This window comes from the organism of the source record quoted next, unplaced genomic scaffold (genome assembly GCF_019419815.1).
Source record: "Pyrus x bretschneideri cultivar Hongxiangsu unplaced genomic scaffold, Pyrus_bretschneideri_v1 Contig46, whole genome shotgun sequence".
NCBI lineage: Eukaryota > Viridiplantae > Streptophyta > Magnoliopsida > Rosales > Rosaceae > Pyrus > Pyrus x bretschneideri.
Window position 1 is genome coordinate 1,854,002 of NW_025999783.1, and position 25,594 is coordinate 1,879,595.

General features: G+C 36.8%; 1 protein-coding gene across 3 annotated transcripts; it reads left to right on the forward strand.

Annotated features, from left to right (window-relative positions):
- Positions 1–1,157: 1,157 nt before the first annotated feature.
- Positions 1,158–14,071, forward strand: LOC125469845 (protein TRANSPARENT TESTA 9-like). Of its 3 annotated transcripts, none has more exons than XM_048567797.1 (22): positions 1,158–1,426; positions 3,052–3,103; positions 3,192–3,268; positions 3,349–3,482; positions 3,594–3,690; positions 3,832–3,889; positions 4,398–4,506; positions 4,637–4,760; positions 4,845–5,040; positions 5,127–5,425; positions 6,127–6,215; positions 6,393–6,463; positions 7,557–7,673; positions 8,720–8,785; positions 9,873–10,010; positions 11,934–12,039; positions 12,118–12,189; positions 12,293–12,351; positions 12,507–12,666; positions 12,843–13,009; positions 13,187–13,225; positions 13,322–14,071. In XM_048567797.1, exons 1-22 carry the CDS (start codon positions 1,374–1,376, stop codon positions 13,649–13,651), a joined length of 2,613 nt encoding a protein of 870 aa, XP_048423754.1. In that variant the 5' UTR covers positions 1,158–1,373; the 3' UTR covers positions 13,652–14,071. The 3 variants fall into 3 exon arrangements, with proteins under 3 accessions (XP_048423754.1, XP_048423756.1, XP_048423755.1); XM_048567799.1 differs by having other exon boundaries at positions 13,171–13,225; positions 13,322–13,465; XM_048567798.1 differs by lacking the exon at positions 13,187–13,225 and having other exon boundaries at positions 1,159–1,426.
- The last annotated feature ends 11,523 nt before the right edge of the window (positions 14,072–25,594 follow it).

Consider the following 25,594-nt stretch of genomic DNA (forward strand, 5'->3'; position numbering starts at 1 on the left):
AAAAAAAAATAATAATAAAATAAAATTTTGAGATTGCGTATTGGTTAATATTAAAGATTTCAAGTTGGCATGGGAAAACCATTGTTGGTCATGCAAATTGTTCGACCCTGACATGCCGAATGTTCTCCAGTGGTTCGGTATGAAACTGTCAAATACGCTTAATAATGTTCAGTAGGAAGTTGTCGACCGTTTTCCAATTTTTTTTTTTTTTTTTCAAAACTTTTGCTCTGCTATGTAACTACCGAACCGTATGTGTTCGGTGCTAAAATGCAGAATAAAACTCAAATGTATAAATTTTTAGAAGTGTGAAAATACATGCAATACTTGGGAAAAATCGTTGGCATACTTAATTTGAAGCTCCCCAGACATCTTAGTCATTCATTCTTCGAAAGTTTTCATTAATCCTTAAAACGTGGAAGGTGAAAGAGGATGCAACTGTGTTTAAGGGTTTGAAGAGTGTCCTCTTTTATTCTCATTTCATGCAAGTGCATAATTAGAAGGAAAATTTTCATTAATTTCTTGAGTGTCAAGAGATAATATAACATGAGCTACTTACTAATTGCCCCATGAGCTTGCAAGACTGTCAATTTTTCTCATGAACTTTTAATTCATCCAATATTCTATTCATCTTTGTCAAGTGTTTCTCGTGAGAAACTTCTGAGGATAAAGAAGTCATTGCGCCCCTCACTAGTAATTAATTTCAAACAGATGAAAGGGAGGGAACGTGGATGGATGTTAGTGAGGGAGAAAATAAGTCATTTACTCTTGGAAATCTCTCATGTGCTGGATGGAAATCCGAAAATCTAACAACATGGGAGATTTGTCTAATTGCAAAAGTTAAGAGGGGTAGTTGAGGAGAAAATTCGAAAATAAAAGTTCAGAAGAAAATTTACAAATTTAGGGGGTAAAGCAACGAATATCTCTTAACAAAAATTTTATATTTAATAGTCATGAAGAAGGATCCAAATCACAAAATTCCCAAGGCTCGGCCGAAAAAAAAAAGATGTCAACCGGCCCAAACCCTGCCTTTAAAGAACCGAGCAAATGAACCCATAGGCATGCCCAGAAAAAAATTTAGACCCGGTCCAGAACCCGGCGACCCAGTGTTGCCGCCAGCTCCGCAGGCCTTTCTGGCAAAATTTCTGTTTCATGCTTTCCTTCTCCCGATCAGAAACAAACACATCTCTCTCTCTCTCTCTCTCTCTCTCTCTCTCTCTTCCCTCCTCCGAAGCTGCTTTGCTCTGCAACTCGATGTTCTATAAAACCATTCCGTTCATCTTCGATCTTAGAAATCCCTACCGCCATGAATTCCAACAGTGAGCTCGCTCCAATCTGATAAATTCCGCAGGGAAAAACGATTAAGAATTCAAATCATGTGGTTTTCGTTTTGGAAGTCCAGGGATCGCTTCTCCTTAGACGAGCTCAGGTTTGTCATTGATTTCGAGCCCGGTTTATCTCTAATTTTAATTTTTTTGTTGGTTTTGGGGATTATTTAGTTGGTGTTTATGGTTAATTAAGGGAATTAAGGGTCTGCTGCGTGTTTGGTTTGATTAATTTGATTGTGTTGTGACTGAAAATTTGAATTTTGAATTTGAATTTGGACTCTCAGAGTTAATGTGGTGCAAAGGCGATTCCTTTTGGTTTATTGTTATGAGAAAAGTGGTTGGAAAATAGGGAAGTAGAAAATTCAGTTTAGAATTAGTGTCGACAGAACCTAACATTGCTGGTATCCAATCGTTTTGGTTTATAGTTCAGTGAGTGAGTTGAGTTTAAAGCGGTGCTGTTCTTGGTTGCCAGAAACTTGGATACCGAATGTTTGAATTGATACCGAGTGTTTGAATTGACAATTACCGAATGATACCGAATGTTTGAATTGAAAATTACGAGCGGTTTCCAGCTTGGCATTAGTGAAAGGAGTTTTATCTTCACACACACTTTGTACTTGAGAGATAGGGGAAGCATACCATGATACAGGGTTTGTGTAAATGGCATGCTGCACCTGCTTGAATGTTCTTTGGAAAACAAAGTTGAATCTTCATCTCTATCAGCTAGTGAACTAGCCGCTCTTGCCACAACTAATTCATCTAGGGTAGGAGAGCAGGCATTTTTAACCCTCTGGGTCTCCACTGGAGCCTGTAAAGATAAGGTGGAAAGCTAGTTAAAATCCAAGTCGTATACTATTCTACATTTTAAAGTTGTAAATAATCGATAATGAAGAATACTGCTTGCTCCATGACTAGCCTGGTGAAGGTGAATCTTGATTTGGAAGCGGTTCATGATGATTTACGAATGGCCTACAATTAACTTACTAGACCTTGAAATCAAATGCATAAGCTGGAACTGAGTAAAGATTTTATCTTCTTGTTTTGATGTTCATGTTCACTTCTTATTAATTGTAGGATGATTTTTTATCACTGGTGTAGCATGACGAGGAGGGGCGCAGGCCCCTCTCTGTGCACACACACACACACACACACACACAGAGTATAGTTTCAGATGCGAATTTAAACAAAATTACATAAACACTAAATACGAGACCTCCTTAGGTTCTGCAATACATGACACTGTGTTTTAGTAAAAACTTTTGTTATCAAGTAACTGTAAGCCATCAGTGTACCCTTAAATGAGTATCTCAATCTTCCATGTTTGATCTATGTCCCGTGAATCAAGATCTCATTTAAGGAATTCGTTTGGTATAGTTATAGGTTTGAAACAAGCTACAGTCATGCCAGATCTTGAAAAATTTGAATATGAATTAGTAGAAATGTGACCATAACCAAGTATATGCTATATAATTATTAACCTTTACTTGTATTATCAAAGACTCTGTTTCATAATCTATAAGAATCTGCTTGTATGTTTCTGGTTAAAGTACTTGTGCTTTTCTAATACATAGTACCTAATATCCTAAGATCCTATTTCTTTAGTCTCTCGTCAAATAGATCCTTATTTTCAATCACATTTTTTCCTTTCGATGTGTTTCCAATCTTGAACCTCTATTGGTGTTTTGGTGGTATATATTTTCTATATACATTTGTTTTAATTGAGCAGGTATTTAACTGATCAGCTGATAAAAGTTCAAATTGTGAATGACGTAAACAAGGTAACCGGAGTCCATTTTCTTCCTCTTTCAGCTGAATTATGTTATTAGAATTTTTTCCTCAATGTACCGACATGTAGTCTGTTTAAAGGATTTCGTTATTGAGGCGCTGAGATCCATTGCGGAGTTAATAACGTATGGAGACCAGCATGACTCCACCTTTTTTGAGTAAGATTTCTCAATGCTTAGTGTTGCTGGATGTACATATCATATTGCTAGCGTTTCATAATGCTCTGTCAATTTTGTAGATTTTTCATGGAGAAGCAAGTCATGGGAGAGTTTGTACGTATATTGAAGGTTAGCAGAACTATGACTGTGTCACTTCAGTTGCTACAGACAATCAGCATTATGATCCAGAACCTAAAAAATGAACACGCTATATGTAAGTTGCATTTGAAGAAAGAACCAGATAATTTTCAGTTTCTCTAGTTGCTCCAGTTGGTGATGGCGTGCTGATAGATTTGGTGCCTTGATCAATCAACTTTCTTTGCAGACTACATGTTCAGTAATGAACATATGAACTACTTGATAACGTTTGCATTTGACTTTCAAAATGAAGAGCTACTGTCATACTACATATCCTTCTTAAGGTTTGTTTTTGGTCTCTTTGTTGTTCTTTTGGTAATTGATGCTTACGGTTACTGCATATCCTTACAACTTATCTTCAAACAGTACCTTTCTGACATGTTTGGTTGGTTATGTTGTTTGATTCCACTGTATGGTCCGCAAAGAGCAATAAGTGGGAAGCTAGACAGGAATACAATTTCTCTGCTTGTAAAGACTCAAAATGTAAGTAATGATTCTTTCTTTTTATTGTTTATTTATTAATATGAAGTACATGGCTTATTATTCATTATTATGAAGAAAAATTACCCAAGATACCTAATGACTTGAATGCAAGATTCCTAATTTATTATTACCCAAGATACCTAATAACTTGTCTATCAACCATATATAGGTTGTCATTTTCTGACGTTATAAGTAACTCTAGGTGGTCTTCTCAAAAAAAAAAAAAAAAAAAAAGGTAGCTCTAGGTAGTAAATTTCATTACAAAGGATGAAAAACTACACGTCAATATTGGATAGATCCTTTCGAATGGCCTCAACTTTTACAAAATACATTCATGTACAAGGGAGATGTAGTATGAGGAATGGAGGGCTATTTACCCATCACGCCTCAAATTTATATTGCTTGCCGGCAATGACTTACAAATTTTGCATGTAAAGTATACATCCATTAGTTAATCTCTTTATTTTCTAGTTTCATAAATGATAGCCATGCATGTATCTCCTTTTAGGATGAAGTGGTTTCATTTCCACTCTATGTTGAGGCAATACGTTTTGCCTTTCATGAGGAGAGCATGGTCCGCACTGCCATACGGGCTTTGACGCTTAATGTTTATCATGGTGAGTTTCAGTTTTTCCCTCTCTGCTTAAAAAGCTTCATTCCCCCCTGTCCTCTCTCTCCCTCTCTCAGATTTAAAATTTGTTTTGTGCAACTTATTTTGATACATGAAAGTTTGATGTGATTTTTCAGTGGGAGATGAAAGTGTCAACAGATACGTCACCAGTGCTCCTCATGCAGATTATTTTTCAAACCTAGTTACATTTTTCCAAAAGCAGTGCATCAATCTAAATGCCTTGGTTTCAGACTCTATGAAGTAAGAGTCATAATTATATTTTGATTTTACTTTAGAAGAATGCATTTATTTTCTCTGAAAAGTTTTATTGGAATGATGAAACAGAAATCCGGGTGCAGAGTCTGCAGACACAACCGCATTAATTTCTGCTGCTGTTGATGAGATCGAGGACAATCTCTACTATTTTAGCGATGTTATTTCTGCAGGAATTCCTGATGTTGGGAGGTTAATTACAGATAACATCTTGAAGCTTTTGATATTCCCGCTGCTTCTTCCTTCACTTACAATAAGAGCTGTGGAAGTATGGATACATACCCATTTTTCTTATTCCATAATTATAAGAATGCAACATGCTCTTATTTAACCTTTGGTAGCCTGTAAATTCAGGGGATACAAATTGGTGCTGCCACGTCTTTGTACTTGGTTTGTTGCATCCTGCACATAGTGAAAATCAAGGATTTGGCAAATACCATTTGTGCTGCTCTTTTCTTTCCGTTGGATTCTTTCTTTCCAAAGTCTGGAGCTAAACCAAATGGCTGTACGCCTTTCCATGGTTTTGCACATGAAAGCCAACCACCAGGCAGTAATACCAAGGAAGGTGTTGGAATATTAAGAGATGACATGCCAAACTTGTCAAGCTCTCCCCAAAGAGAATATGATTATTGTGATTTTCATTTGTCTTTGAGGTAACGTAATAACATTGATTACAGCTGACATCAGAGTTTTGATTGCGCAGTTAATTATAGAATTCTGAGTGAGAATGTTATTGTTGATTTGGTTTACTAATTTTGTTGAGATATAGAGGCTATTTAAGAACTCTTGGTTCGTGACTCTCGATTATAGTTAGAACTTTGAACAAGGCTCTGTTCTTGTTGATAACTGTTCAAGGAAATCAAGCCTTAAACTCTTTAGATCATCTCTGGAGTTTGAATCCATGCACATGTAATTCTGTCAAACAATCTCAGTAACATCACTCAAATGAATTGGCCTAATCCTAGATCTTTTGGGTCTGCTACATGCATACTTATTCATAAATTATTGGGATCTTCTCATGAATTTTCTTTGACCATTCAATCCAACCTAGAGCTGTGTGTCTTAACTAAATCTTTTACAGAAATATCCTTTTTATATGCTTCTACTAGACTACTAGTGCCATTCTTGGGCTCCATCTCATCATTTTGAATATAGGATGGAGCTTGAGTTTCAAGGATACAACCATGAAAAGGAGTGGTCATGGCTCTTTGATAGACACGCAGCTCTTAGGTTCTTTTTCATATTTGAACTTCTATGAGTCATGAGCAGAATTGTGTTTTATGGCTAACTTTTTCACTTGTTTCCTTTGTACTGTCTTGTTTATTGTTTATCATGATGTTGATCATCTGTGTAGGGAGGCTTTGATTTCTTATATTGCGAGTGGGGATGATATACAAGTTGCTGGTTCGTTGAGTGTACTAGCTACTTTACTGCAGACAAAAGGTTATATTGCTGATATGCAGATTTCGTAGCAACCGGCTCTTATCACTTTCTTACCAGAATATACTTCTGTCAAATTAACACATCTGCTTCTTGTCATCGTTTCTTACTAAAATCCCCTCTTTCAAATTCGCAACAATGCTTCTTCTAACTGTTTCTTACCAAATATCCACTTTGTAGAATTGGATGAATCAATGCTAGATGCTCTTGGAATTCTTCCTCAACGCAAACAGCATAAGAAACTTCTGCTGGTATGCCTTTGTAAAGTTACTTTGTGATACTTTTCTGCTTGGGATACGAGTATATAAGTAAAATTCCTAGGACCAAGAGAGTTACTAGAATGTTTGGTATCTTTGTCTCTTGATGATGTAGATGACATATTAAAAGGGTAAAGCAGCTGTTAGTTGGCTTAGGTGAATGCTAATATAGAGGGATTATTGTATGTAATTTGGTAGACCTATAAGTGGCATCCTTCAAGTCAGCTTGATTACATATTTTTGAAATTTTTGAAAACCAAAGCAGAATTCAATTTTGGAAGTTGAAACACCAAGTCAAACTTTATAAAAACAACAAAAGTAGAACTAATCTGGCCACTTTGGTTTTGAATGGTTGGCTTCAGCAGTTGATTTGGTTTTCCACTACTATATACCCCAAAAGATAAAAAGGAGACTTAGGTAGGACCAATTAATGTCCCCAGATTACAATATGACTTGCTTGAGGTATTGGAATTGTTTGTGCAGTCATACGTCTCGTGCATTTTCTTTTCCTTTCTTTTGCTTTGTACAGACTTCTTTTGCGACTAAGGTCCATTCTGCCGCCTTCTTTATTAAGCAGTGATTTGTTTTTTGTCCATATATGCGACAGTGCTGTCCCATTTCCATCCAAGGAATTCAGACAAGAATCTTAGATCTCATTATTCCTCTAGTTATTCGAAATTAGGTCACTATCGAGGAATAATTTCTTAATTTCCTTATTTTCATTTACAATTCTTTTCATTTATCTCCTTACTAACTCACAAAAGTTATAACCATGGAAAAAAAATGATACCTTAAAAAGGATGTCTAAGTGTTTTGTGTAATCGAGTGTGTATAAAATTCACGCTGCATATGTTGCTTTCTGAATTACTTGATATTGGCCTGGGTTTTTACCACCACTTTGTTTTAAAACTCATATCCAGAGCAATGCGCTGCCTCAATGTTTGGTTATTCTTCTGGGTATCTTAATCTATGTATTCCCTTTTTGAGGTTTTGATGCTTTTACTCTGACTATCTAAATTATACGAAAGAAAATGTTACTGTATTGATTAGTATGCAATTTAATGCATTTTTTGTTTTATTCTTGCAGCAAGCTTTGGTTGGTGAAGTCTCAGGAGAAGAGCAACTTTTTTCTTCAGAAGATAGCTCGTCAAAAGATGGTATTGAATGTGGTAGTGAGCTTGATAGTTCTCTACAAAAGCTTAAGGTAGTCATGGTCTCCCCCTCCCTCTCTCTCGTGGGAACAAATGGAAAGGTTATGATGAGTGATGGTCTAAACTAATTTATACTATTCTAACCTGTGGGGAGTGGGATTCGAACTTGGGTGCAAGGTGGTGGACATACTGCCCTTGCCAACTGGGCTAACTCACATCTTCCTTGTTTAATAACCTTTTGATTTTTGTTTTGTTTCCAAGGAAAAAAGAAATCTATTTGATTTGAACTCGGGTGCAAGGTGGTGTATGCATTGCCCTTGCCAACTGGGCTAACTCACATCTTCCTTGTTTGATAACATTTTGAGTTTTTGTTTTATTTTCGAGGAAAAAGAAACCTTTTGTTTTCGTTATTAGTTTTTTGTTAGGAAGAGGGAAATTACAGTGGGGGAAAAGCGAGGTGAAGAAGGTGGTGGGAGGGAAGGAGAAGGGAGAAATAAAGGCAAAAGAATGAAGCCAAAACTTTTTCTGTTTATTTTTTATTTTCTGTAACACCATACACAATTTTTCCAACACCCTTCATCTATCCTTTTCTCATATATTTCCTGTCTATATCTAACAGAAAAAAAATGTTTCAGTACTAGAGATTTCGTCAGTGACTCATTTGTATTTGCGTACAGGAATGTGTTTTCATTTCTATCCAATTGTTCAGTGCAGTTTAAAGAACTTAGGTTTCAAGTTTTATATTTACTATGTAGAGAGAAATTTTGTGCACTGTCATTGCCAGAGGTTTTACAAGTTCAGAAAGCCATGTTTTACTAGTATGATATATTTTATAAAGCTTAAGTCGCCTTGTTTTATATAAAGGGTTCCAAGATTTCAAAGCGGGTACATAAATTAACAATTGAGCTATCATTATGTAGTAACACTTGGTTTTAAATTGTTATGGTTATTCATCAAGTTCACAGCTTATAAAGGTTAAATGGTTTCCAGTTCTAGAATTTTTTTGTTTGAGGTTATGGTATGTTTACATTGTGAGTTGTTGTCTATCATGATAATTCCTTCATTGGTTGGTTAACTTTATATTTTTTGTAATCTGCAGGAACAGTTTGGACTGTTGTGTTCTTCTCTGGAAGTGAGGGCTAGTCCTCGAGTACATAGATTTCAGGTAATTGGGGTAAAAAATTTGAATTTAATTGAATGTTGAACTTTCAAAACAGTTTCTGTCAAATGGTTGGCCTTGTTGAATCTTCTTGGTTAAAAAATAGGCCAAGTTAAAGTTAACTTTGGTGAACTAAATAAGATGAAGCACCAAAAAGCTCTCAATGCAAACCAATGATTATTTTGAGATCATTTATATGTTAAATAACTCTCACTCCCCAGTGACTTGTGGCGGTTGCATCTTTTAGAACTTTTAGGAAACTAGCCTCAGGCATGGCATTTTGATTTGAATTTTACTTCTATTTCTTTTGGTTTGTTTTGCAAAGATTTTACTTAATTCACTATATTACAGTCTTGTGTTCTTTAACCATTGATTAGGAGATTCTTTTAGGGTTTTTGACACGTAGGCATAGTTAGAATATAAAATGATAGTTAGTCTGACATCCTAACTGCTTAAGCTTTTGGCAAACAGTAGTCAACTGTCAAAATTATAAATGGTCGCAAGATTTTATGAGTCTGCAGCTGGATCCACCCAACTTTTGTTGGTTTACACGTGGGCTTAGTGATGTCGGAGAGGTCCTTATGTGACACATAGAGCTAGAGTCAATAGTCGCTTACACTGTCTCCAATAGCTTAAGCTGTTAGGATGTGAGCCAACTACTACTATATATTCTAACACTTCATATCATGCGAGGGTCTGTCTATATCACTGGAGAGTCAAGGCTACTAAAATTTGACAGATTGTGAGGCCGTATCCGAAGAGATTTAAACTCATGATTTCTTGTTTTGAAATTATATTAAATTGTTCTGGTTTAAAGTCATGATTTCATATTTAAAGATTACATTGTTCTTGTTAACCACTGTTCCATAAGTTTAAGATGTTTGGATGTGAGCCAGCTGTTATGTGCATAATTTCATTCGTTCTCTTTAATCCCTAAATTTATACAATAAGAGTGTATTTGTGGATGCATTTATACAATAAGTGGTACACACAAAGCTTCATTTTCCCCTTGTATTATTCAATTGAATTGCAGTCTACAATATACCTGTTTTGAAACTTGCAACCTAATTTTATTTCTGGGTGTGCTACCTAGGTGCTTGATGCATTGGTCAGTCTTTTTTGCCGTTCAAATATATCTGCTGAAACATTATGGTATGGTGGTTGGCTTTTGCGCCAGTTACTTCCTTATAGCAGGGCAGAGTTTAACAGCCATCATCTCAAGATGCTGAATGTAAGTTTTCATTTCTTATGGAATGATATAAGAATAGCATTATCATATCTTCTTTACTAAGTTTCATTTCGTATGACAGAATTATCTTCTTTTCTTCTTTTCCCAAAAGAGTAAAATATAGAATTATTCCCTTAACTTGGAGCCTAGTTTAGAATTGGTTCTTGTTGGAACCAAATTTGGAAAATCATGGTCCCACAGTTCTTGAACTAAAATTCCGTTAATTTTAGTCCTTGAATTTGATAAAACATGCAGAACTGGTTCTTTTAATTGACACTGTTAACAATTCTGTCTAAAATCACCACGTGACGTCACATGAGCTTCATTATAAGGGTATAGGGAGCTATCTTGAAGAAGAAAAGAGAACGATGGAGAGCAAAAAAATTAATGAGCTGTTTTATTTTCTTTCTTAATGAAGTACAATAAGAAAGAGTATCAGATTGAACTATTGTCTTTGATTTCATGGTATGGTATCAAATGGCGTTGGTTCTTGATCTAAAATGGAAAGAATCCACCCTCAGTATGGAGGGGGATTTGGAGGAGGTGCAACATGAACCATGAAATTAGCTAGCACTCCCCTTGCTACTGCGGCATGGAAAATTTCAGAAAAAAAAAAAAAAAGAAACAGAAACCTCGAATAAAAAATCTGCAATCGTGAATCTCATGAGCAAGGTTCCTTGTTCTTTGATTACCGCATGGGAATAAAAGTGTGAGCATATTTTAAGATGGGAGATGACTCCGAAGCTTCTGACACACAAGTCCCCCTTGAGACCCGACCTGGAGCCACCTCTCCGGTTACCACACAACCCAACCCAATCCAGTTGCACCCTGAATAATGTGCAAATTTGAAGATGTGACCTGTTCTTTAGCACATGGGACTTGAAACCCAATTATAGCTCCACGACTCCCCCACGAGCAGATTTGCAGCAGCACCACGTCAACTTTCTACGTCAAATGGTTGGTGTTTTTCCTGATATACCCCTATTGTGAAGCTCATGTACGTGTCACATGGCGATTTTAGACGGAGTTGTTAACGGTGTTGATCAAAAGGACTGGTTCTGTAAGTTTTATCAAATTCAAGGATCAAATAACGGTTTTTTAGCTCATGGACCAATTCTAAACTAGGCTCCAAGTTCAGGGACTAACTATATTTTACTCTTTCCCAAAATGTTTTAGCTTTTTAATGGTAATAATTAGTAGCTGCCTCTTTAAGTTGCTGTGCCGGTGGCGGTTGTGTAGGTCTACAAAGGGCCTTGTAGTATATGTATGGTACTTCTGTTGGTATATTATTTGGTTGATTCAAGCTTGAGTAGAAATCATTTCTTAGTGAAATGAATTTAAGTACTAGGACATTTGGCACTCTTCTGTCTTCACAGTTACACATCGTTCGAACTGGGTTTAACATAACCATCTAGTGAAGCCAATTTTGTGGTACGAATCTTTTTCTTATCAGGTTCCTACATTGGTTTTTCTTTCTTTATGCAATATTTGTGAATGTTATAAAAGTTTATGCTATGCTGGTAAGACTTAATTAATGGCAAGGGGATCCTTTTGTCTGTTATTTGTGGTTTTGTACCATCTCCCATGCCTTGTAGAATTAGGAGGCGCCACTTAAGGGGGGACCTTTGTTTCTTGAAATTTTAAAATTTATTGATAGAATTTTTCCTCATTTTAGGCGTAGGCCAATGTTTCTCCCACTATGGAAATTTGACCTGGCATGAGAAGTCAATCGTAGACAAACTGTTTGCAAATCTCTCGTTCCATCCATGGAGTATAGATGTAGATTTCCACATGAATAGAACAACAATGCATAGACCCAAGTCCTAATAAGAAAAATAATCTCCTATTCTTATTCAAAAATCTATATCTAAACTTTTATATATAATAAACATGACAATGTCTACTTATACCATTTTTCTCATACAGGATTCATATAAGAACTGTGCTAGTGCTCTTCTAATGGAGACTAGAGGAGTCTGGCCGGATCTTCTTGTAACAGTCCTCTGCGATGAATGGAAACGGTGCAAGAGGGGTAATTCATGTCATGTTTTGTAATGACTAATGAATTGGTTGTTTGAATGTTTACTGATGTGTTTTCGAAAATTTGTAGCAATAGAGGCTTCCTCCCCTCAGAAAGAGCCCAAGTGTATTCTGTTGTCATCTCAGAGGTTCTCGTCTGAAGGTAGAACTGAAGACCTGTTGTGGATTTTTGAATTGAAGGATTTTGAAACCTGCACGGTTGTTTTGAGTAGGCTTTCAGTTAATGCGTCTGTTTTTTCTGATAGATGGTATCACAAGTGATTCATCATTTGCTGCTGGTGAAAGGATGTGTGAATTGGTCAAGGTTTGTGTTGGTAGTTGGTACTCTATTAGAATTCTTAAATAGTAAAAGGACCAAATTATAGAATTATATAACAAATGCATTAAACACGTCATACATTCGTCTTTTGCGGTGGTACCTGAAACTTTGTTCTGGTCCTAATCTTTATCTTACTTCAGGTGTTTGTAATCCTACATCAACTTCAAATTTTCTCACTTGGTAGAACTTTGCCCGAGAAACCTCCTATTAAACCTCCAGCTGATGCTTTTGAAAATTCCCGTGCACAAAGTGCTGGCCTAGATGCTGCAGGTCCAAAGCTTGGCACTGAGCTAAGACTTGGTGAGTTCTCTATCCTGCACATATCCATGCCTACATAAATATATATATTTTTTTTAACTTTTAGCACATACAACTGGTAATTCAAGTTACAGCCACCATGCCCAACTTTGTACCATTATTTTATTTCTAGAACATGGAGAATTTCTTGATTAATTCGCTGTTGCTGGCATATGCAGTTGATGCTGTACCTTGTAGAATTGCGTTTGAGAGGGGTAAAGAACGTCATTTTTCCTTCCTAGCAATCTCTTTGGGTGCATCTGGCTGGGTTGTTTTAGCTGAGGAGTTACCCTTAAAGGAGCCTTATGGAGTTGTTCGTATGGTTGCACCTTTGGCCGGTACCAATGTAAGTTACACAGCTGTAGTGCTTTCTATTAGCCGTTTTCTTCCTTGGTTTAACGTATTTGTTGGTCATTTATAGCATCAGTGCTTCGTTTAGATTTATTCCTATTTTATTTTATAGTTTCTTAAACGTATGCCATGTTCAATATGTATATTACTCCTAAGGTATTCCTCTTCACAGTTCATATTGGTAAGCAGTACCAGATTCTTTCTATTGAAGGTTTGTAATTATGATTTCGTTTACTTTTAAATTTCGAACTTTTCAAGGAAGCTGTAGTTTTACATGTATCTAATGTCTTCTTGTTATTGCCTTCAGCCAAAACCTGATGATAAGCATTCCAGATGGTTACACTTGCGAATCCGTCCCTCCACTTTACCGTTTGTGGAGCCTGCTAGATATGGTGCCTACGGGAAAGCAAAGACAAAAGCTTTGGTTGATGGAAGATGGACCCTAGCATTCAGGGATGAAGAGTCTTGCAACTCTGCTTTGTCTATGGTTTTGGAGGAGATAAACCTACAGAGCAATGAGGTAGAGAGAAGATTAAAGCCTTTACTCGACCTCGAGAACTTTGTAGAATCTTCAAACTCTTCTCGAGGTCCTCCTCGAACTTCCTCTTCTCATTCAACACTTTCCAATTCTTTTTAGGTCTCCAACTTGCTTTAGTTCCTCAATAATAGGTTGCTAACTCGCTCTAAGGTCCTTTTTCAAACCTCCATTCCAAGTCAAGTTTGCATTGATTGTGTGTGTTGGTAGTGAAGGGGTCGAAGACCGAGAAGTGACTTATTCATGGGGTGGGAACATATTATTTTCTTAGTCACCCTTTGTATATTGTCCAAACAACCTTAGGTATATACCCAAAAATGTAGAGTAGCACCCTCATTTTGTACCATTCTTTGTATATTAGCTTTGCTTGTCCTGATTTTCGAGTTTACGAGGTTTTCCCCCGCATTCCTTAGCAGTTTTGACCCTAGGCTTTTACTTCCATAATTTGTTGCCCCTTTAACAACATTGTGTAAATGAGTTGATTCCATAGTAAAGGCTTTCTGTGTATCTGTTTTCGTACCAGATTTAAGATCTCGTGTGCATGTGATTTGAAATTTCATCGACGAGGAATATGAATTGCTATCCAGGCTTAAGGTTTCCCGTTTTACCTTTTCTTTCAGTCATTTGTTTTGTGTGATCTATACCAATATCTCATCACCGTATTTCGCGTTTCATCAGGAAATGATTTCCGCACCCCTCCACATTTCAACAGGAATTTTCCACGTGCATGTGTTGTACAGATGCGCGTGCTTGTTACTTTATACCCCATTATTTTTCTTTGATTTATTCATTCGAAAGGCTAATAATAGAGAAGGGTGTACGGAAGAAGAAAATGGAGTGTGAAAATCAATTTTCCATGCCAAATCCATACAGGGTAACAACTTCACTGAAATACCCTACAATCCCAAAATCCTCCAGATCGTTCAAAGTCTTCAACGGGAAAAGTAGAAAAAGAAAATATTATCTATTTTTTAACATCTTCACCCTTAGGCTTGGGCCCAAAAGCAGAAAATCGAAGTTAAAGACTTTTCTTATTTCTCACTTACTTGTACAAAGGCATACCTTTGCCACTGAGTTGGCCACAACTAGATATCAGACTCATCGGAAATATATAGGGTTATTGAATCCAAGTGAGTCGAACCTGAAACTTCTCCCAAGTGGAGACAAAATTTACATGGTTAAAACAACTAATTGTCTCCTTTCTCTTTAATGTTGTAACCTTGTTGCTGATCCTTTGCACCCAGCATGTTTACTTTCAACAATCATTTTTAATGAACTTTCACGTGATGACCTAATGATTAGGGACAAATTTTAGGTCCATATTTCAGAAGGTATTATTGGGTTCGATTTTTAGAGCTCGTGAATCACACGATGGTGGCCACAGGGAGGTCGAAATGCCTCAGCGAGTATTCCCAGCCTCCGAAAAGGTGGATTGTTGTGGCAAAATCAGCAACTGATCCCTTTTTCCAAAAAAAATAAAATAAATCATTTTAATGCATTGGAGATAAGTGTAAACTTGACCTTTTCTTTTTATGAACCAACTAAGACACATCTAATGATTAATGGCTCTTTTTAACCTCATTTAGGTGGTGATTTAGATATATATATTGTTATCAATTGAAGATAATTAATACCTCTTTTCGAAACAATTATTGAACAAAAGTGCGGGGGTCCTAGTTAGTAAAGAACGGCCTACCATGGAGGAAAAATGGGATTCCTCATCATTACTAAACCAAATTAGTGATTAGAGTCTAGAGACATGATTCTTTAGAAATTCTAGTAATCATTTCGATACTTTTATGGAAACGGTGAAAGGTACATTGCCAAATACCAAGAATAATGTGACGCTTGCAAAGCACTAAAATTCAATCAATTCACTAAACTTTTTTGTACCATTCACCATGGGGATGTATGATCAATAACCTAGTAATACGATTAGTAAATGTAGTAGCAAACGTAGCATTACTCTAATTGAATGAAAGTGTTGAGGTCTGAGTCTTGAGTGGTTTTCTTCTTCTAACGTAGGAAGATTCTTTTTCTACTGTTAAGAAAAAATAAAGCAGGTATTCATATAATCAGTAATATAGTTAATAAATATGGTACGTATAACATTACTTAAAAGGTGGTGAAAGTGTTTTGGGTTGGGGATGGAAGGGTCATCATTCATTTTTGGCAATACTCTAATTAATAATGTTTCCTATTATTTTATTTATTTGTGCTGAAAATCCATTGAATTTGTTTGTTGGGTATAAACCCTAGTAGGCTTTTTCCCCTTATTATGTTCCACTAATTGTATGGGGCATGTGAGTGTTATTATCGCCCACTAATTGTATGCAAAATATGTGTTCATCATTCACCTATAATACACCACTCTTTTTTGCTTAATATATTAATATTGGACACTTGACACAACTTTTTAATTAATTATAATTATCATAAATTCACATATCCGCCGTTCGATACAATCATACGGTTTGCTATTATGAACTCTTTTGGGTCAAACTAATCATATACTAATTGCAAAGAGAGGAGAAATTTGAAGCATAAAGTGCAATTGGCTTGTAGTGGAGATCGGAGATTAATATTTGTTTTGTGAAGAAGAAGAAGCCCAACGAAATACGTATGAATGATTACTCTTTTTTTTTGTGTGACAATAATGACCGACATATTAAGAAGAGTCATTGATGGAGGAAAAAGTAAAGAGTGAATTATTTATTAGAAAAACTAACGAAAAGTCATAAAAACTTTTGTTTTAATGAAAATGTCAAAATAAATGTGTGAGTGAATAGTATCAGGAAAGGTAAAAATGTCATTTTTCGTTACAAGTGAACAATACTGAAAGTGTTTCGTTAAAACTCCCTTATTTATTTCTTCAAGTCATTGCGTTTCGAATTTATGGAATTTTTTAGCTTAACATATAATAGTAATATCACTTGTAAAAGTAGAAGATAAAAGAGACAAACACCAATTCCTACAATTTTCATTTTGTTGCAATCCTATCAGATCAGTCCTATTAGATTAGAAATGTGATTGTGTAAATCTCTAGGAATGTTTTGGAATATTCTCTAGGGTTAGATGTTATCCTATTAGAGTTGTAATCCTATTGGGGTAAGGATTTAACCTTCCCCACTACTATAAATAAAGACACAATTTGGTGATACAACACACACCTCACAATTACGCATCTCTCCCTCTTCTCTCTCTATGCCGCACCCCTTCTCTTTCTGACCTCTATAATTGTTCAGTAAATTATGTCTACAACACGTTTTCAGCACACTCTTGATGCTGTGCTAAAGAGAGTTTGATCTTCAATCAGGGAGTATTGCGTTTCAATCATTCTTTTTATGATTAATTTATTATTTTATTAAATTGATCTACATGCTATTGATTCAGTTTAGTTTTTTATTTGTTGAACGTGTCGTGATTCAATTTAGTTTTTATTGCTATGTGAAATTTGTGAGTCAAAACATATAAATAAAGGAAAACTAATTAAAAGGGCTTGAAAACTTTGAATTTTAATCAAAAGGACAAAAATGTGTTGTAAGTGAATAGTACCAGGAGTGTATTTTAAGAGTAAAAATGTCATTTTTCGTTAAAGTGAATAGTACCGGGAGTGTTTCATTAAAACTCCCTATAAATAAATTAGAACCAATTAGGGTTTTTCAAACCCTAGCAAAAGTTGAAAAAAAATAATTATGGGATTTTTGTAGCATAAGCTGCACCATTGAGCCAACAACGTGTTGCACCAAGCTTGAAGCTTGGATCTGCGACATGGTAGCGCTTTGGGCTTTGTGCTAAAATTGGATCAGGTTTGCGCTTGGGTCCGTGATACATGGACTTCATGCCCTCGGTTTGTTCTAGAAGCCAACAACCATTGCTGGGCTTTTCAATATTTGGCCTACTTTTTAGAAGCCAGCAATAGCTGGGGTTGTCCCATGTTAACCAGAAGCCAGCGAAAGCTGGCTTCTTTTGCACCACTGCCCAAAGCCAGCAAGCCTACTGCTGCTGGGTTCTGTCCCCCCTTCCCTGGCCCGTTGACTTGCTGTAAGGTTGGGCTGCTTTACAACCATGTTCTCAAGGCCCAACAGCCACAAGGTCTTGACCTGTGACTTTGTAGCCAGCCCAAGTGTGCTGGGCTGCGTCCTTTTATGTTTATTTTTTTTTCCGACCTGATAGCATATTTTTGCATCCCTTACTTCTTAACCATACCTAAATATTTTTGGGACGTTTTTGGTTAACACTAATCAAGTTATAATTCACTTGTCACTTGGCCCGTCGCCAATTGAAGCTAATAAGACCTGTATGTCATTATCGAACCCGTATGGTCCCAATTTATTGAATTAATTAAAAGTGACCAGCAGTCCATTAATTTGACAAGACATCTAAAATTATTGGCCCGAAGATCACTTTTAGACATCAACGATTTAATAATTTATTTTTCTTCTTTGAATCGTTGACATCCTTTTGTAGTCTTGAAGCACTCACACTTGAGTTCCTGAAGCAACTCAAATCCACTGCATTTAAATCAGTACCTTATATTCTGTGTTATTACATGAACCTCTCTTTTATGAACTAAACGTTCATAAACTAAATTGAGCCTGTAGTTTTGAATTTAGCGCATTTGACACTCGAAGTTTTCATAAAACAAATACACCTTTTCATGAAAACCATGTCTTAGAACTCGGATGTTCAGACTTTGATGCTTATGGATGATTCATTCCCATAGAACCAATCATAATCTTCTTCCCTCCAATTCAGTGGGTTGTTGAACCGTCACAAGTTCCATTTCCCTTATTTGGATGTTTCTTTCACAAACCACTTTATGTAAGTACAAGACATGAATCTCCACTTGACTATCAAGTAGCTGAGAAACCATTGAAGCCAACAGTGGCATGGAAAAGATGAATAAGCCTCCACCATGCTCTTCATTTGAAGACTTATGCCCAAAGCATTACAAACGGAAGTACCACCAAAACGAGGATTCCATGGCTCTTTGGCTTGCTCCTACAGACTGTCTAATTATGCGAGATATTGCCTGAAGCACACCATGATTACGTCCATAAATGAGTACGATTCTGAAGTTTATAAATCTGATCAAAATTTGATTAGAGAATAATTTTCTCGTCTTTCCATGTTTCTAACTTGCTCCTGAAGTAGCAGTGTAGAAAGCAGAAGTTTACCAAATTCTTGGATCTGATTACTACAATAAATGTGAAAACACGATATAGACTCAGCTTCGACTAGAGTCTACCGAATGGTGATGCCCTACTTTGGCAGGGATGCATCGAAGGGCATGCTCTGCTTCGACAAAGATGCACTGAACGGTATTGCTCTGCTTTGACAGAGTCCTACCAAACAGACCCCTCATGCTTCGGCTGGAGCCTACTGAACCAAAGTCTGGGTCTGTCTCTCTCATAATCCAATTTCAAGTTTGTTTTTACAATATATGGTAGAATAAGGGCCTGCCAAGGTATGGCATCATGCCCGAAGAGTGATCCTTGGCACCTGAGACCTAAAACTTCAAGAATAAGGGATAATATTCCAAACCTTAACCCTGCAGAATCTACTTTCGTCTTGCTGGAATAGATCATTGGTTATGCACCTGTTTGTGCCCCTACCAATGTCGTTGAGGAGGACCATTCTCATAGTCAATATGTGAAACTAATTTTGCTTCACCAAACATCATTGGAAGAGCAGAATTTTGACATGGATGACCTTGTTGGCCGAATCCCCTTAGTAAATTTACTTTGTGAACATTTTTTTAGGTTCTTGGATTCACATTTGGTGTTTGTTTTAGTTATGTTTAATCTTATTGATATTGTCCTCAAATATGAATTAATTGAAACATGTTTCTTAAAACATGTTACCGAATTCAATTAAATATGTGATTAGGTATGAATGTGGGAAAGTTAGTTGTCTGGATGAATGTAATACTATGCACACTAACTTTATACCTAAATCACATCTCTAGCAACGACTTCAGGTATATCCAACCAGATTAAGACCATTGGTACGCTTCTTGTTGTATGAATGGTACTAAATGACCATTTCAGAGACCTTATATTCTCTTCATTTGGAAGAACGTCATTGAGCATTAATGATATTCGAGATGACAATGATCATGAATGAAACCACTGATGGAAAATGGAGTGAAATATCTTTGCACCACCTCGAAAAATGAGTCTAAAGCTTCATTTTAGGGCTAATGGGCCACCTCCCGATTGGGATACGCCACATGTGGCCAGCCTAAAGCCTAGTGATTCGAGCAGTTTACTTACCTTGGCACGACCATTTAGGACACTTAGGTCGAACAATGATGCTACGATGCATCTCCTTACTCGAAGTAAGGATCTTGTGCTTACAAGCACAATTTTGACAAGCCTGCTCGTTGGGGAAATTGATTTTCTACATCATCCTTAGTAAAGATATGAAACGGCCCTCTTTTCACAGTGGATTCAAGGGAATATATGTGGACTCATCCAACTAAATTGCAGACTATATAAATATTTATGGTTTTGGTTGATGATTGACAAACTGGTCATATGTTTGTCCACACACATTGCTGCTAAAACCTCATGGCAGATTTTAAATGGTTCACCACCCTAATTATCCCATAAAGTCTAGAAGACTAGATAATGCCGAAGAGTTTATATCGATAATTTTCAATAAAGTATTGCATGTCTTTTGGGTTTATACTTGGACATCGATTCTCATGTTCACCCCAAAATAGCCTTGCATAGTGATCATAAGGTGCAATTTAAATGATCACCTGGACCTTGGTGAATGCACCAAATTTTTCGGTTTCTGCCTAGGGCTATGCAATCTTACACGCAACTATGTTGGTTCGCCTTGAGGCCTATTGCCATCTAACCTATTCGACGTTGCAGTTGGTTACTGAGTACGAACTTGATGTTTCGTACTTATGCATTTTGGGTGTGCATTCCATGTGCCAAGTTGCGCTGCTACAACGTACCAACATGGGTTCTCAAAGAAGGATGTGAATATTTGTCGATTATGATTCTTCTTCACACTAGCTCTCTTAGAGCCCTTGCATGCGATCTCTTTACTGCTCATTTGCGGATTGTCACTTCAATGAGACAGTCTTCCTGCCATTAGGAGGAGATAAAAACGTCAACGTTCTTGTAGAACGATGCGAATTTACGTAGACGTTACCCACTATGTCTCATCTTGATCCCTGTACCGCACAAGTGTCATAAGCATATGCGATAAATTATAGCTTTCAAAATGTTGCTCTAGATGCATTCATTTGCTCTAGCTGAAGTGATGAGACAATATACTAGCTGCAAACATGCATGCAAGGATAGACGTACTTAAAGGACGTCGAGTCAACATCCCCGAAAGGTGTGCCACCCTGTTGAATGGTTTGGTCGCTCCTATTAGATGGTCCGATACACCGACAGATAGCCAATCAATTTGTCTAGGCCTGAAGCATGAAAGATCACTCGGTTCATAGGATTCACTTCCTTATAAGAGGAAGGTCACAACACAAAATGAATCCATACTCGATCGTTGTCTCAAATCATTTCTATATCATAAGATCCGAATTACTCCCAAGACTTGAAGTTCTTGGTCCAATATACTAGTTTGGATGAGATAATGGAATTGGAATGAGATTATCATCGTTGATGTTTTCACTTATAAGGTATCTATCGATTTAAATGAAAGCGACGATATTGAACCGTGTTCCGTCGATAAATGAGTGCTCTTGTTGAGCATATTCGAAGTACTTGCTGTTTTCATCCATCGTTGAGTCCCGATGATGATCCATGAAGGCTATGCCGCATGTATCAACTCGACCAAGACATGATACATTAACGAAGTCAACACCAAGACATTGCGTCTACATCTACATCAGCAAAACATCAGGAGATTGAAGTCATGCAAGCCGATCCGAGACAACCTTGCCGACCTCTACACGACGTCACTGCTGAAGTTAACCTTCCAGAAGCTTGTTCGAGGAATTGGTATGCCTAACTATTCATATGCAATGGTTGTAGTTCTTATTTGGAAGTTATGTCAAACTTAGGGGGAGTATCTAGAAGTATACTCACTTAATCTTAATGTATTGTTTTTCCCTACGATTAGGAGTGTGTTTCCTACTGGGTTTTTGCTACCTAACTAGGTTTTGACGAGGCACCCATCTTGGGCTGGTCATACCTTTATGAGCTCTTCTACTTGCGTCTAAAAGACATATAGTTTTGACTTAATGCAACTTCTCACTTTTCTCCTTAGTCTATTGGTTTTTCTCCCACCTTGGGTTTTACTATATCGAGGTTTTGTGAGTTTTACCTTTTATGCAATCTTTCGTTGATCTAAGGCTCGCCTTCGCTCATTGTGTCGACGACTTCATCAACTGTACTTACTTCATCGCTAAAGACTTGATGTGCCATTTATTTGAGTATTTACACACTCAAGGGGGAGTGTTGCAGTCCTATTAGATTAGGAATGTAATTGTGTAAATAGTAGTGTATCTAGGGATATCTTGGAATATTCTCTAGGGTTAGATATTATCCTATTAGAGTTGTAATCCTTTTAGATTAAGGATTTAACCTTCCTTACTACTATAAATAAAGGCACAATGGGGTGATACAACACACACCTCATAATTACACATCTCTCTCTTCTCTCTCTATGCCACACCCCTTATCTTTCTGGCCTTCATAATTGTTCAGTAAATTATGCCTACAACACATTTCATTAATTATGATAAATGTTGTAGGCTTTTTTTATTAGCATCTCACGTAATATTGAATACACTGCACATTAAAATTTAATAATAAATGACTTATATACCTTAATATATAATGACAATTTTGACATCATAAGGTTTTAAAGAACAAAAAAAATCAAAATACACTCCAAATCACTTTTATCGTGTATATCCCAAGATTATTTATCTCTTCAACTCTCAAAACCAATCTCACCCTACGTTTTAAAATAAAACCCTAACCAATGAAACTACAAACACATTGACTTAAAAAAACTATTCTCGGCATTTCGGAAGCTTCGCATGAGGTAAGATTTCATATTTAGCATGCAACGAAGAGATGGACAATAAATGAAGAGTGTATGTACAAGATTGATGTGGTTGGACAAATTATTTTGTAGCTCCAAAAGAGAGATTTTTTGTTCTCTACGTGAAATATAACGTGTACACGACACATCGAGCTATTTGCAAGATTGATGGGTCATGAAATTTGCTATTATTTTTTCATCGAGAACATAGAGGTTTGTGTTAATACTATGATAGGAGCATTTTTATGTGACTTAATTGGCTTGTTCTCATGCATTTATGTTGTTTTTCCTTAGTTAGTTTAGTGTTTAAAGTCATTTTCGTGCAATTTCAGGTTTTAGTGTCAAAGTATGCAAAAAGAAGCAATTTGGAGCATTCTAGAGCATTTTTGGGCCAAGATTGGATAGTGCAAGCATGGAGGCATGAGGATGGACGAATTTGAAGGCTTGAATTCAGTTAGGGAGCTGCAAGGGGGCCTAAAAACCTTATTTCTAGAAGGCTTTATCTATTCACACATGGTGCCTAATTTCTGTATTGGAAGAACAAGCCGTCCTAGCTTGTCACTAGCCGTCCTAGCTTGTCTCCTAGCCGTCCTAGCTTGTCTCCTAGCCGTCCTAGCTTGTCACTAGCCGTCCTACCTTGTCTCCTAGCCGTCCTAGCTTGTCACTAGCCGTCCTACCTTGTCTCCTAGCCATCCTAGCTTGTCACTAGCCGTCCTACCTTGTCTCCTAGCCGTCCTAGCTTGTCACTAGCCGTCCTAGCTTGTCACTAGCCGTCCTAGCTTGTCTCCTAGCCGTCCTAGCTTGTCTCCTAGCCGTCCTAGCTTGTCACTAGCCGTCCTACCTTGTCCAAGCTACACACACATATCCTTTAAGTGTTTCATGTATAGAATTTCTGGTACAAAAAAAAACCTTTTGGTTTCAACTAAGTTCAAAACCTTTCCTAGCCCTATAAATAAGGCTTTGCAGCAAGGCACTAAGGGGATCACTCATTCACCCAATTTTCGTCCATTCATCTAGCCACACCACTCTTCACATCCTAAAATCCTAGAAACACAATTCCAACCAAACACTACACCTTGCCGTGCCTATCCTCCATCCAATTCCATAATCCCTGATCCTAAAACACATCCCAACCATCCCATCCACCTTTGTGCCGTAGCAAGGAGAAAGAAGGAAGGACTCTTGGATGCTCAAGCTTCGTCGTTGGTGCATTCTAGGTGTAATTCGTTTTATGATTTCAATGTTTAATTTATTTTCCTTTCATTTTGCTATGAACATGAGTGGCTAAACCCCTATTGGTTAGGGGTGATTTCGAAGCCATAACTATGTGTGCAAGTTGATTTGATAAATTCCAGTTATGAGTTCTTGAATCGTGAATGCAATTGGCTTAACTGTGCGAGTAATAACGTATTTGTGTTTGTTAATTAGGGGTCGACACTTAATTGGCTTGCATGAATATGATGCTAGAATATAAGTTTGTTTCACATAATTGTCACACACTTATATGCACAAGTAGTGAAGATTGCTAGTCACAATCGCGTTAAGTTCAATTCCTAGCATAAGTGTCATGATGTCATAGTCACAAGTGCTTTGTTAATGCTTATAGTTTTCATTGAACGTAATGATCTTTGATTGTATCTTTATTATGATGTCATGTAAGGAACTTTTGAAGAATGCTTTGGGTTGTCGTATGATGTCATCCAATTCAATAACACAAGGAAAACTTGAGAATTAACTAGTGATGTCACGGTTAATTTGGGGCATTGTCATTCATAATTCTATGAAGGAATAACTGGAAATCGAGTCATTTGCATACTTGTCATGTGTGGAGAAAGAACCCCTAACTAGTCCATCATCCATTAAAAACCCCAAAAACGTTTCAAGATCAGTTTTACTTTGCAATCTGTTTTCTCAACTTTAATTTCGTCCAAATCAAATCCCCCTTTACTTTGAAGTCTCAATTTAGTTAGAAATTGTTTTGGTTCATGTTTTTAAGTGTTTTGAGTCATGTTTTCAACCAATTTCGTCCAAATTAGTGAAGGTGCTCAAAACTGCCCAGAAAGTGGTTTTTAGGCAGTTTTGAGTCTTCTAGTTGCTGTTTTGAGTTTTTGTTTTGTTTTAGTGTTTTAACTTTGGTTTTTCATTCTTTGAGTCCAAATTAGTGTTTTTAACTTTGTTTTGGACTTCTTAGGTCAGTTTTCAAGAGTTTAGCAATCCCTCCTAATCCCCGGTTTTGAACGATCCCTACTTACATACTTTGCTACAATTGTCAGAAGAGGGTTTAATTTGTGTGCTTAATATATTTACGCATCATACTACTTTTTGCCAATTCATGATCAGCGATGGGTAATCTTTGTTGGATGTTTACAATTGAAATCATTGTTTGTCTTTAGCTTGAATTTGGGTCAGAATAACACTGTTAGGTTGAAGCTTTGATACCATGAATATAGTAGAGTGCAGAGAAAAATCCAAGAGAAAGTGCAAGAAAAAGATAGAAGCCTTAAAGAAAATTCTTGAGATGAAAAGTTTTGGAGAAGGAATATTTTTTTTGGTTGCCTTACAAGAACAACTAAATATACAATTTTAGCTTTAGGTTGTAGGCTGAAGCTGGTTCAAATAATTATTTCGCTTATTGCTTGATAGTTTGATGTAACGCTGGATGAAGTACGTAGATTTCAATCCAACAACTACATTGTACTTATTTGGGTGTAAATATTTAGATATAGGATATTAACGTAAAAATGATCCCTAAATTGCTCATGTTTTTTACGCATGTATGGGAGTAGCACCATCAATTCTCATGGCTTCTAGAGTTGAATTAAATTAGGTTTTCTCCCTTAATTTGTCATGCTTCTATCCCAACATACGTTCAGGATCGGCACATGACGCTTGGGTGAAGGGTTGTGAGGAATACGAACAAGATACACAAATGAATATTGGTATTGAAATTCACAAATAAAAGTAAGGTGGTTGGGCCTCTGCCACAAATATACAACAACTGTACAACAA